General features: G+C 36.7%; 1 protein-coding gene across 12 annotated transcripts in view; it reads right to left on the bottom strand.

Annotated features, from left to right (window-relative positions):
* Positions 1 to 14,303, bottom strand: part of MEF2C (myocyte enhancer factor 2C) — a 173,036-nt gene that overhangs the window by 70,317 nt on the left and 88,416 nt on the right. For all 12 annotated transcript variants that reach the window (XM_059725039.1, XM_059725041.1, XM_006263296.4 and 9 more), the window contains one exon: positions 3,705 to 3,908. In XM_059725039.1, coding sequence (XP_059581022.1) covers positions 3,705 to 3,908 — 204 coding nt within the window. The remainder of the gene's footprint in view (positions 1 to 3,704; positions 3,909 to 14,303) is intronic.

Below are 14,303 nucleotides of genomic sequence, written 5' to 3'. Positions count from 1 at the left end.
TCTACTGCATGATAGGACTGTAGGTTTAAATAGGGTTACCATACATCTGGGTTTTCCCAGACATGTCCTCTTTTTGGATCCTCTGATCTCTGTCCAGGCAGCTTTTTGGTCAAATGTCTGGGATTTTGGTCAGCTCAGCTTGGAAGGTCTTCCTGGCACTTCCCAGCTTGCCCTAGCAAGTTGCTGCTTCGGGCTGGTAGAAATGGGGAGAGCACAATTGGAGGCAGGGCACACACACGTGGCCAGCATATAACTGACAGGGTGATAGAAGCAGCCCCAGCAACTGGATGTGGGTAGGTCCGTGGGGCCAGGGGTTGGAGGGTCAGGACTTGGGAACTGTGCAAGGGGCTGTGGTGGTGGTGGTGGGGACGTGTGTGTGTGTGTGTGTGTGTGGCAGGGGTGTGTGAGAGGGGATGGATGTGTGAGAGGGGCAAGTGCCTGCTGACACTGAGGGAAACTGTCCGGGTGCTGGGGCTGCAGCAGGGTGAGGGGGAAAGGGGTAGCAGCAGAGAGACCCTTCGGAAGCAGAAGGGAGCTGCGTGGTCAGGCTGGTGGCACCAGGGCCAGTGCCCTTGCTTGCAGGGGAAGGACAACCAGGAGAGTTGGGTCGGGAGTGAGGGGCACTGGCAGCACCAGGAGGCTGTGGGTTGGATGTGAGGGGCACCAGCAGGGACAGGGAGGCTGTGGTTTGCGAGTGAGGGGGGCTGGAGTCTGTGGGTCAGGAATGAGGGGCAGCAGCAAGGCTGGGGCAGGGCACTGGCATATCACTGTCTCCCACAATCATATTACACTAATTTCTGCCCCTCCCCTCCCCTCCCCCACCTCTTTTTTGGAACTGGAAATATGGTAACCCTAGTTTAAACTACAACTGTACTAACTGTATTGTTTTGGTATCTATCACACCAAAGTTTATGTTAGGATGAAGTTCATCTTTTTCCTCAAAGCCCAAGGCTTTAGAGAAAACCAGACCTTAAATAGCTTGTAACAAATCGATACAAACCAATGACCAACGTGTGCTTTATTGACAGAAACTAGGTTTAATGAAAGACTGTGGGGTGAGTGGTTTAGTGGTTGAAGACACTCAGACTTCAGTTTTAGGAACACAGTCTAACTCCAGATGAAGGCCTTAAAGTAACTCTTTCTTTGTTGAACCAATATACATCACAAAACTGCTACACACTTTTCAACAGAATTTGGAATAATTTTCATTACTGTTTAGAAGAGACCCCCAAATGAGCAGATCAGAAGGGTGAATAAACTTTTCTCCCTCAGCAGTGGGAGAAATGATAGCATTTTAATCACCAATAACCAGGGTAATAATTAAACTTGCATCACTTACATGCTGAATGAAATGAAATGTATATGACATTTCCGTGATAGCTATCATATGAGACGAGAATGGTTACGTGTGTAAAAAACATAACAAAATCTGTTTAACTAAATAAATTATTAAAGCTCAAAAAAGAAGTAGATTTAACGGTTTGAAAATTCTCTTAATAATAGTTAATATATTTTGTGTCATGACTGTTATCAGAATTATGTATCTACAAGTTGGGCAGCACTGAGATAGTTTGATCTGATTTGCAGTAACACCAACAACTATTAAAACAGCCATTAATTTCATTCCAAATCATTTCTTCGTTGAAAAAGAGAATAATCCTTATTGGATACGCAAAACCCTCTGTCTTCTGTTGCTTCAAATAAAAAACTGCTGCCTGAAGAGTGATTCCTTCATAAAAGCTAGACACAATTAATTCCGGAAAGTGACTGATTAATAATGCTAATGACTAACCAGAACTATATTAAAATTAATTTAAGTTTTAAATTTGAATAGCAACAGCTTAATTTAAAAGTAGTAAAATATATTGGTGAGCTATACTTTTTGAATTTAGGAATAAACATTGTTTAAATTGTGATATATTCTAATAACCAATAATTGGAGTAAGTACTTAAACAAGTAACTAAACAGACATTCTTATATTTTGTGTGGATAGGAATTAGGATTCTAAATCAATTACTCCTTCTTTACTTTGTTTAAGAACATTGCCAGCAGAACTACACTCTATACTTCTGGTGGCACATAGTTATTGAAAAGTCATTAAGAAGAAAACAATCATATTTATTATCTTATCTTATCCATAAACTTCTTTCAGTAGCCTTGGAAAAACAAAATTAAAAGCTACGAGGTATGAAGCTTAAATGTCACAAAGCCAAATAAAGTAGACTCCCAACTTTTAAAGTAAATGCTTTTAATGTAGTAATTTTAACTGAAAATTGTAAATATTTAGGTTTGTGGCACATTTATATTCTGCACCTAAAAATATATCCAAACTAAACTAAATGCAAAGCCATTTGTTTGCTCTCAAGCTTTTGTGGGTTTTTTTGCCCCATTTTACTGGTAACTGTGATGTTAATTATCAAGTAAAGACATGATAATTACGCAGGACTTTTTTTTTTTTTTTTTACTAATACAAGAGCTCTTGTTCAACATCTACATGCTGAATAACTGTTTCTTCTGCCCCGAAAGAGTAAAAAATCTGAAATGGCCTAAGCACTTTACATTTCAAATTGAATACTTAAATGCGACTGCCTTATCATGGGTATTTTTCATTAAAACTATTTAAAATATACAAATTACATGTCATCCCCTCTCACCCATTATCAAACTCAAACTACCATGCTGGTACTTGTCAATGGTCAAACTTCCAAAAACACGTAAGTTCTATTTTCAAAAAAATGTCCTGGTGATTTTAAAAGCTTCTAAGCCATGTGGTATACATGGTAAGATTCTCCATTAATTTAAAGGAGCCTGTACACGCTCCAGGATGTGGAGGTTGAGAGGCGCATTTGAATTAGAGTGGCTCCAGAGAGCCACTCTAATTAAAATGCATGCATCTTGTGTATTCAGCATCCCACATTTCAAAATGGTGATGATGGCACTTTAACTAAAACTCGTTTGACAAGCTTTAGTTAAAACGTCTCCACCACCATTTTGAAACATGGATCACTGAATACAGGAGATGCTGCAGCATGCTGGAGTGTTCTTATTAGAATGTCCCAGAGGCTCGATTAATCGAATCTGCTCCAACATGTTCTAATCAGAATGAGTCGGAGCACTTGTAAGTGCCCAGAGTGCCTAACTCCCTTTGATTTGAATGTCTTCAAGGTTCTTGGCCCTAGATACTTTGAAAATGTTACCTTTAGGCTTCTATTCATTTAGGCAAGAAGCCCTATTTTCAAATGCAGCTAAATTAGGCAATTTTGGAAATTTTACTTTTTTGAAACAATATTAACAAAATTTTTTAAAATATAATTTACTTTGCAGGATTTGCATCTTGAAATTAGTTTCAACTGCTACCATATAATGGAAACATTGGACATTTACTTAATATTTTAAGCATGAATTAATACTCTTAGGTAGTTGTATAACAATAGTTTAATCATCTGTATTAAGATTGCTACATTATACAATGAGGTATCTCCAACATGGCTGTGAATGTTATCCATGTTGTGGTTCTGTATTTTGTAAAATAATTCTGTATTGAGAGAGAAAGTCCAAATATTTGTTTTATTAAGTGAATTTTCCTTGATTTCTTTTAAACTGTGGTATCCTTTAAAAGAAACTGAACAGTTTCTGAAACAATTCAGTGAGCTGTCCTAAAATAATTTAAAAGAATTTGTTGTCACAGGCCATAAATTCTTACCTCAACAATATCTGAATTCGTTCGACTCTCATGTGGCTCATTGTACTCTGTATATTTCAACAACACTTTGTCCATATCAGTACTGGCATACTGGAACAGTTTGTTGGTGCTGTTGAAGATGATTAGAGCAATCTCACAGTCACACAGAACACTCAACTCATAAGCCTTCTTCATTAACCCAAATTTCCTCTTTGTAAATGTCACCTGAAAAAAAGAAAACAGGTCTGTCAAAAATCTGTAAGTCACTATTTTCTAGTACATTTTCATGAAATGATAACTTGCAGTTGCTGTAGTTTTTTAGCTTTAAGAAGTTCAGAAAGGAAGCATATAAGTCTAAATATATTTCTAACTTAAAATATATATATCTGTGAGTGTAATCTAACTGAGGCAACAGAATCTTCCAGGCGCAAGTCAAACTATAGAACATAAAAAATACAGGGAATTTCCAATAAATTGAGCCATGAATTTTTCTTCTGTTATTAAGCAGTATAAAGTGTTGGCACAGGATCTTCCTCTAAAATGTTTAAATTCAGTACAATTTATCTTTGCCTACACTTGTCATTTAATTTATTTTACATATGCCTTTCTCCCCAACATTATAAAACTGTGACTTTGTACTGTAGTTCTGAAAAACTTTTAATAAAGGATTTGTCCTATCAATATTCAATAGCTATTAGCTTCACCACGATCCCTTCCAACACTGGTTTACCACATCATTAGTAAGAAAATATATATTACGCCTAACTTAATTAGTTAAAAAATAGATTTGATGTCCAGATGCAGGCACCATTGCTTTTGTTTTACTTTCAAGTTATCAAGCACCAGTACAGTGATAAAGGTCTGAATGAAAAGTACTGACCAACTAGCAATACTAAGATGAGCACCTTCTTATCTATACATAGTGATGGATATGTCTTATCTTATTTAGACATGGATGTTTGGAAATATGAACTGGCATTTTTAGTACAATCAAATGATCCTAGTTATGTTATCTTGCTAAAAACAAAGATGCACATACAAATTCTAAGAGTAGGTCAGTTATTGCTATGAATCCTTATAAAAAATCTAAGCAGTATATAATTACAACAGGGTCTATTTTGACATAAGAAAAACTTTTATTTTCTCTCAATTGCTCTGCAAGTCCCCATAAAAGCTGCTTAGTATGTGAACTCCTTACCATTACAAATCTAAGCCAACAGTGTGAATGAACTTGGTTCTGTTTCTTCCGCTATATCATTTGCACTAAACAATTAAATAGATCTTTTTATTTTTAATGTTTAGGTCTCCTCTTTAGTAATTTTCTGGGATTTTTAAGTGAATAAAATTATAACATGAGGGTATTTGATAGGACTTGAGGATGAACACTAAATGGGTAGAATAGATCTGCTTAATCTGACAGTACTACCAGTACTACTTAATACCATAAGTAAAAGTCCCTCTGCACATGCTTCAGCAAGGAGATACAAAAGTGCCACTGTAAATGGTTCACAAGGCTGTTGTTTTATCTTGTTATGATCCTAATGCAAGCTAATGCTAACTGCAACCCCAGCCTACCTTAGAATCCCAGCTGGTTCCACCATGGAAAATGTGACCTTTAATTACTGCTGATCTGTACTAGCTAGTCCATCACATAGATGTGTCTTTATGCCATTGCTTTATACATTTATTTTTTCAGTAAGGTATGCTACATGATGTCACTTTTATAGCTATTTCAATCTTTGTAACTCCTTTACCAGAATATGGTTAAAAAAGAAGATAGATTGCTATTAAATGTGATTATTCAAGCATTTCAAAAAACAGTTTTCACAGTGCTGGTCTTAAGAATCTAGTTCTGTCATGATTGATATTAAGACATATCTGAACTGTAAAAGCCTCAGTAGCTTCCACTACTTTGAATGATCAAATATGAAATTGAAAACTCATACTACCATTGAAAAAATGATCAGTCTTTCAAATGCCTCTTAGAACTTTTCTGTTTGTAGAAAAAAATTGCAGTTCATTTGTATAGACCTATATGTGCATCTATAGAATGCTATAGAAACATGCAGACAGTACAGTGTACTAATTCAACATATTTTTCTGCATCCAAAACTCTGCAATCAGACTTGGTGACCACAGTACTGTAGGTGGGGTGTCTCTATACAGTATGGTTTCTGTTGTACAGAAACCTCAGAATTTAGCATGTTACAGCTTCTCACCATCAAAGTACACTTTAGCACAGAAATATCTTTAAAGCCACTGTTTGTGTTTACTGTTAGGTGCTTCTGAACAGTTAAGGTAACCACACAGATGTGCTGCATAGCACACACTTATTTCATAATACTTATTAAAAAAAGATACTGGTTAGAGTTACTTTTTGTGGAAATTGAAAATTAAAAGCACAATGCATAAGTTACATCTTGTATTTTTTCTTTAAAATGTAATCATAATTGCTCTGAGTTTAATTCGTTATTATTTCCATATCCACTATTATTTCCACTATTATTGCTCTTTTTAAAGATTTCCAATTCTATTTTATAATGCTTTTTACCATTGCTAATAAATGCATAAAAACAATTGTACCTATTATGGGTTCTAGGATGATCCAGAATATTACTCTTCTTTTTAAATATGCCACTTATTGACCAATCACAATTAGAGCTTTTGCATTGAAACATCATAATGTATGGTAATACTTTAATTTCTCATACTCTTACACAAATCTGAATGAAGAATGTACCAATATTTTTAATAAGTATGTTCAAGGGTCAAGATTTTCAGAAGGTAAAAATATTTTAAATTCTCATTTTATATGGCTTTATAGGTCTATATCAACGGAAGAAATTTATCCTCATTTACCTTCTCAAAGAGTTAGGTGAGTATCTTTTGTCTCAATCCGTTATGTTAATTGTATTAATCTAAGTCAAAATAAATATTGACCACAATGGACAGAGAATATTTTATTGCTTCAGTAATTTTGCTGAGTTTTAAAGTTTGTAGTAATTTATTGAAAATGCTGTCTCTTTTTGTGTAGGTGCAAGACTGCTTGGGATCTACATTTTAAAGTCTGTGATACTAGACTTAAGTCATAATTTTCACTTCTGCTGATTCTACTAAAATCATGAAGAAAACACAAATTCTTCTTAAATATAGCTGCATTCCCACAAGATCTTGGGTAGCTTAACAACTGTACTAAAAGTTTACAGCTTATAATGATGAGGAAAAAGTTGTATTGTAATAGTTTGTCACACATATTTGATCACTTTACATTACTGAGGCTAGGAAAATCTGCAATAATTTTGATAATGGATCAGGCGCCCAACTTCTACAGTGATGGAGGTTTATATAGGTGGAGATATGATCTGTCAACCAACAAGACTGTATCTTAGGGAGAGAAAACTCCTATCATGTAAAAATCATGTTGCATTTTATAGCCAGAAAAAAGCATGATGATTTGCCAATTATTTTTATTTCAAAATAAAAATAGAATTGACACACCAAAATTTTTTAAAAGATTTTAAAGATGTCTGATTAATGTTAAATTTTGTTTTCGGTCTCACAGATCAAAACTGTAATGCTTGTTCTCCTGTCAACCTTATCCAAGGGTTAATTGATTAATTATTGTGCATACTAGTCAAAGCAGAACTGGAAGATGCTGTACCCTCCTGCTTTGTGGGTAAGGGGCTATTCAGAGCTCTTCTGATGTTTACTTATTTTTCTTCGTATTTAGGAGAAGGTAAGGCTATCTATGAAGTTCTGCCCTCTATGAATATTATTATGTACTGACAGTGCCACAATTGGGTGAGTGAAAGCTAGAAGAGAGGTGCAGAGAAAAAGAAAATGGCTTCCCAGTATGGGGAGGTTTACATTTATCTGCTTTTAAAAGACTAAAACCTCATATACTTATAACTCATGAAATAAATAGAAAAGCAATTTCAAGTTCTTTTAAGCAGTTTTCACAAGTACAGTCTTTTAAGTATTATATAGTTCTTGCAGGTATTTTCAACAAGATGCAGAGTGTAGAGCAGGTACCTGTGTAACAGAATGAAACCTAACCTTATCCATTCAAATTATATATGCTTTGCATAAGCAATATGATTTCTTTTATTTATTTAGAGCCTGATTTTCCAACAGCTCTCAGCACAAAATGTGAGCGGTGGTACTCAACATCTTAGATGATCAGCTTCTTGTAGCACTCACTCATGTATGCAAAGAAAAGAGGCTTAAATGCTGAAGCCCATACTGGCTACAAGTAAATCATATGCTTGCTTTAAATATTAGGAACCGCCCCCCCCCCCCAAAAAAAAAAAACTGTGAAAGAACCAGTTTCTGTCTTGACTAAAATAAATCCAGGATTCCTTTTTGTGCATTTTGGACAAAATTCTGGCTGGAGGTTAAAACTACTATATGCACAAGAGGTAAGACACAGATGAAAAGGGATTATGGGAAGGACATTTTTCCACTCGGAGTCTGGCCCTCCTTCAAGTCTATGGAAAGACCACTCCATAGGCTTTCCCTGGTAAAAACTAGAGGGGCCTTCTCAGGCATAATCTTGGGTTCAATGACTATGAAGTCTGTGGCTAGGGCTGTAGCCAGCCACAATATAGGCACTCATTAATTCCCATCTTCAAAGCTGAAAATCTGGACAAGTGCCAAATTTGATTTGTAGCAAGTAATGCTTGTTTAAATTAAATATATTAGAAGATATTTTAGTGGTGTGTAGATGATTTTACATATTGGAATGAATAATACAATCTGTGTGCATGTGTATATATGTTTTTCGTACCCAGACAGTGCACCAATGAACTGTTGTAACAGAAAGAAACAACAGTAGTTTTTGTTTATGTAAAATTATTGTATAACAAAAATATTTGGCTGCTTGTAGATCTGAACTGATAAGGAGATGAAAAGACATGGCTGCTGGGAGGTAGAAGCTTCCATTCTGCTAATCCAGGTCTATGGAAGGAACCACTTGCGTCTGTGACATGAGCCTCCTTTCAATGTTTTTTCTTTTGCCGGTTCCACTCTTTACTTTCAAATCTGTGATGATCTTCCAGGCTGATTTTAAGTGACAGCAGTATCACTAGTAACATATACTGCACTGTGCAGATCTGGAGGCCATTGTTCACCTTTTCTGTTTTTGAAATGGTAGCTCACTCCCTGCCATGACTTTGCATGGCTCCCCCTCATCTGTTTTCACCCTAATATAAGGATCTACAGACCTAGATCTACACTAGAACAGGGGTAGATGCAGGGAAAGTGGGCAGAAGCCCTCTCCCCTTACATATGTGGCATTCTGCATGTGTTTGTGTGAGAAACTAGGGAAACAGGACAGTAGATATATCCCAGTATCTGATATATACTGCCTAACTGTTGTTAAGTTGATTGTCCATACTTGGTTTTCAGTGTCAGATTTCCTGATAGTGGGGCCAAAGTGGAGACAGCTGATACATACATGGCAAGTGTGATGTACCTAACCTCACATTTTCATAAAATCAGGATGGCATGTACAAGCCACAGAACTTTTAGTTAAGCAGCCAACAGTAGACACATATACAAATCCCAACAATTATTCATAAGTTAGCAGCCCCTTTCATATCCCCACCCTCCCTACTCTCCCATCTATTTGATTTTGTTTGGCTCAGTTTGTCATTTTAATGGGCTACGCTGCAAAAATCTGTGGCTACACTCAGTGGCTCTGGGAAGCAGAACCACTGCAAGATTCCCTCTAGACAAATCCTCCTTTATGCGATGACTGGGCATGCCATATTAAATGAAAGGCCCTTTAAAGAGCAGTAAGGGAATCTTCAGCAGCCTGCTGCCATGTTCTTGTAACCCTCCAGCATAACTTATAGGGATGAGACAGCAGTGAGTTATGTTGCTAAAAGAACTATTGTGCTTGACAGCCTCAAGCATACTGAGCCATGACTTGCTGAATAGCATTGCTAAAGAGTTCTAAGTAGGATGTCCTAAAGTTATGACTGTAATAAATAAAATGTCCCTATGTTAAAGACAAAGTTCTTTCAGTATATCATGATTGAGGTTTATAAGAAGAAGGATTTTGTACTTTTTTGTTATACTCTATTTTTAGCGTATTAGCACACAAATACGGGAGAACAAAATTAAACAAAACTGTGATATTATTTCCAGTTTTATTCTCCATGAGTCCTAAAGTTTTTAATGCACAGTAGCTGATTTCTGTTATGAGATTTATCTTCAAGAGTAAAGAAAGGAGGGATAACTCATATCTGTTAGTGGACAATATATCAACTCAGAAATTATTAGGTTATGCAGTATTCAGAATCTTTTATTCGTGCATATTTTAAATGCTTCTAATTTTCTAAATTGAATATATATATCAGAATCAGACCCAAAAAACATTTTGATATATGTATAAATACATTTATATGTCAATATATGTCTACATTTCTATATTAATCTCTGTTATGCTATGTTCCTTCACTGTTTAGGACACATAGGATTAATTCACTTCTATCTAGATATACGTGTCCTAGAAAATGGCATCTTATTAGTGAAAAAAAAAATACTTTCTATCAGTATATACATAATGTAGATAGCTAAGACAATATACAAGAAAATTGACTTCTTATCTATACAATATTCACTGGTTCTGGCAGGTACAAATAAATGTTTAGGGTAAAAAAAAAAAAAAAAGCAAAACATGTTTACTAGTTCAATGCAGCTAAAATGTTCATAAGGTAAAGGTCAAAGAATATTTCATTCCCTGCTGAGCAAATGGTCAGGAAGCACATTTGTCTGCATTTCCTGTCATAACAGGAAGAGTGTAACTTCTTCCTCTCCACAATGGCTTCAGTTCTGCTTCCCACCTCCAGCTCCTTCTCCCTCAGGGCCTTCCAAATCAATCCTTACAAGACAGAGAGGCAGTGGCTTTTTCTGAACTAGTTTTCAACAGAGCTATATTTGCTGATAACTCATTTACTATTGCACTCTCCTTACTTAGGCTGCTCGTTCATACTTCAAATTAAAAGTAATTTGACCTAAATATTTACCTGAATTTAATTCACTCTAAATTATGCTCAAACATACATGGATAATACAAACATACGTAACTGTAATATATTATCAGTTTAGCATCTCTCTTAAAACTTTTTCTCACTGAAATTTCAGGTGGATGGGTACAACATGAAAAACCTTAGACTGAAGTGCATCGGAGCCAATAGGTCAGCCAAATTGAGAAGCCTGGCCACTAGCGAGAGTGCCAAATCTTGAGATAAAACTTGTACTTGTGCCTAACAAGCATGATCTATTCCAGTGGCATTATTTGTGATGGAAGTAAACTTACGTAAGACAGCAAATCAGACATTCAGCAATTAAGGGCTACATAGGTTTTAATGCATAGGCCATTGACACGAGAGGTACAGAGATATACTGTTATTGTTGCGATATTCCCTTCTGATCTAAAAAAAAAGTACTCCTGAAATCTGAAGTCTTGAATAAAATCAGGCTAACTACTGAGTACAGACCAAAAGATTAGGGCCATGGAGCAGTATTAATTTCTACAGTAAAATTTCTATGAAATTCTTATCAGTAGAAAAATAGCCTGGGAGCTAGAGCAGTTATGTGTTCTAGCACGCTGGCACACAGATGTGCTCTCCAGCCAGAGAGCAAAAGAGAGCTGCTCCCTGGGTCATATTCACCCTTACTGGAGCCTATTACCTGACAGCCTGACTTCTCCCCTATCTTGGAAGGGGGCAGGCTGTCAACAGACAGACCCCTGAGTTTTAAATTGCTTTATATGTATCCCTGATGGGTTTCATGGAGGGTGACTGAAACCTGAGATATTGGGGGGTGGGGAGGGAGGGGACTGAGGACAGACTCCTTGACCCTGGAGGACACAGCATTTAAAGCCCAGGGTTTTGGGAACTGGGTCAAGAATAGCTTCCTCAGTTCCCTACCCTGAAGGTTTTGAAATCACTGCCCATGCCACTCAGCTGGGTTGTGGGGGTGGCATTTAAAGTCTTTGGGGCTGGAAACTGGGGTGAGGAAATCTTTCCCAGCTCCAGTGGCTGTAATATTGCTACAGGGTGGCATTTAAAACTGAGACTCTGGGAGGGCTCCAGCCCCAGGTGCCCCTGACTCTCACTGCTGCACATCTCTGGGTTAAACTGGAAGAGTGCGTGGGGCAGGGGTTCTTCTCCTATGGTGAGAAATCTCTCAGAGGTTTCCAACTGCAGGAAAATGCCCATCCCATCCGTCAGCTGATTGGGAGGTTGGCTGGGAAGGGGGACATTTTCATGGGGTTGAAACCCTCCCAGGGCTCCAGGAGAGTTCTCCCCATGGTAGAATGCCTTTCCACCCATCCCATCAATCAGCTGATTGATGGGACAGGGGGTAGGATCCCCATGGGGCCCCTTGACAGCTTGGAGGGAAGGATATAAAGCACAGAGCTGTGGAATACTGGGTATCATCCATACCAAAGAGAAGCATACAGCTTTTCATGTTAAAACCTGAGGAGGGAGATCTTCCATATAGATAACTGACTTCTTGCAGAAGAGCCACTTCTCTTCCTTAAGTAATCCCTTGAATCGTTGCATGCTCTCCTTTTTTTTGCCAGGAGAAAGACTTTTGTCCTGGCACAAATGTAATGCCTGTTTGTGGCCCAGGAAAATGGTGAAGACAAGACTGACAAATCTAAAAATAATTCTCATGAAATGTCCTCTCAAATTTGTGCTGATCTGTGCACTAAATCATCAGCCTTTTTTTTCTGCTTCTACAGATGAAGTTCTGATTCAGATGGGAGTCTATTATTCTTCCCTTTTGAACAGAGCTAAAACACTGATAAAAATAGATGCACATAACTCTGAAATTAGTTTTGAAATGAGCAGTGTGAAATATCAAAGTCAATAGAACAAATCTAGGTTTTCCTTCAATTGGTCATTTCCCTCCAGGATATTTTTTCCCTGTCCCATACCCTCACTTTGCTTATCTGCTTTAATTTGTTCTCTGTTGAGCTGACACCTGCAGCAACTATTATTTTACCTAATTATTGCAAATGCTGGAATCCAAAATTTATACAAAAATCATTCTGCACCTGCATTAAGTAAATATTTCTATTTTATTACTCCAATACCTTTTCCAAACCAACTACAGAGCCATGCTATACCTTGGGGAAAATGTCTAATATGTGAGCTTATTTTATTTTTCCTACAGGATTTGATGAAACTGAAGGACATGTTCCAAAAAATTGTGGAGAAACATGAGCTAAGTACAGCTCAGTTTTAAACTGGGAATCTAGACAACAGAATGCTTCAGAAGTAGGACAATAAAGAAATACAAAACACTTCAGGAAGAAGATGGGGTAATGGAAATGAGCAGGTGCTGTTTAAGACCAGATACTGCTTGCCTCAGTCATACAAATTCTCCCACGGAAGTACGGCAAATTAAGATGTTCAAAATAAGAAAAAGTAACAGAGGCAGACACCAAGATATAGTTCACAATATGACAGTCCACTCTGCTGGGTTTAGGTGTTGCATTTTCTAGATCAATGTGCTGGTTACATTTAGCTTTCAGGCCACAGATTTCATCAAGCACCACAAAATGCCTTCCAATATCATTAATATTATTAGACTGAAATTAGCTTACATTTTCTGTTTATTTTTAAGATTTTGAAATTTCATAACAATTTTGAGATTTAAAACATTCCAGCCAGCCTTACAGAGGGTCACTTCTGAGAGCATCAGCCTTCCAAAGAAGTTGATAAAACAGAGCCACAAGAACTTCCTTCTCACCACTTTATATAAATTTGGGCCGAATATGTTATATAACATATATTATATAATGGCATCTGACATAATTTGCTCGAATTTATATAAAGTACAAAGGGTTGCAAAGGCATTCTTGTGGCTCTGTTTTAACAACTTCTTTCGAAGGCTGATGCCTTCAGAAATGACCCTCTGTAAGGCTGGCTGGAATGTTTTGAATGTCAAAGTTGTTATGAAATTTCAAAAATTGAAAAATGAACATAACATGTAAGCTAATTTCTTTGGAGAATGTCTCTGACCTGTGAGCAATGGTAGAACTGCTTGCCTTTTTTTTTTTTTTTGAACTTCAGAGGAAAAAAACAAATGAAAAAATGGTAAATATATGTCAGAATTATTTTAATAAATTTCCTAGTCCTTACTTTCATATCAGATCTTGCCCTCATAAGAACAGTTCTTCCTAATCTGATGGCTGACTAGATTTAGCAGTACTTACAGAAATCAAGAGGTTATAAGTCCAGAGACAATACTGATAATGCTTGGCTATTACTTCAAATGATCATGCTACTGATAGAGAATGCAGGGAACTATGGTCAACAAATTGCTAGGACAATCATAATAATATAATTGTAAGCAGTATTATTGAAGATCTCTGATTCTGTCAATATTTAACAAGAATTTATTATCTAATGTTATAAGAAGAAGAAAGATTTTGGTCACACTGGCCGCTCAGAACACAATTCTTTTGAAAGTATTAATTTACATTTAATGCCAGGAGAGTAACCAAAGTAGTCAAATAAGTATGACTTTTCTCTGAGTCTGTGAGCTATTTTTATTCTTCCTCCCCCTGTCCAGAGCACATGAAAGCAGTTGTTAGGG

This window comes from Alligator mississippiensis, chromosome 3 (genome assembly GCF_030867095.1).
Source record: "Alligator mississippiensis isolate rAllMis1 chromosome 3, rAllMis1, whole genome shotgun sequence".
NCBI lineage: Eukaryota > Metazoa > Chordata > Crocodylia > Alligatoridae > Alligator > Alligator mississippiensis.
Note: the sequence above shows the minus strand (reverse complement) of the source record. Positions and strands in the feature narration are given on the sequence as shown.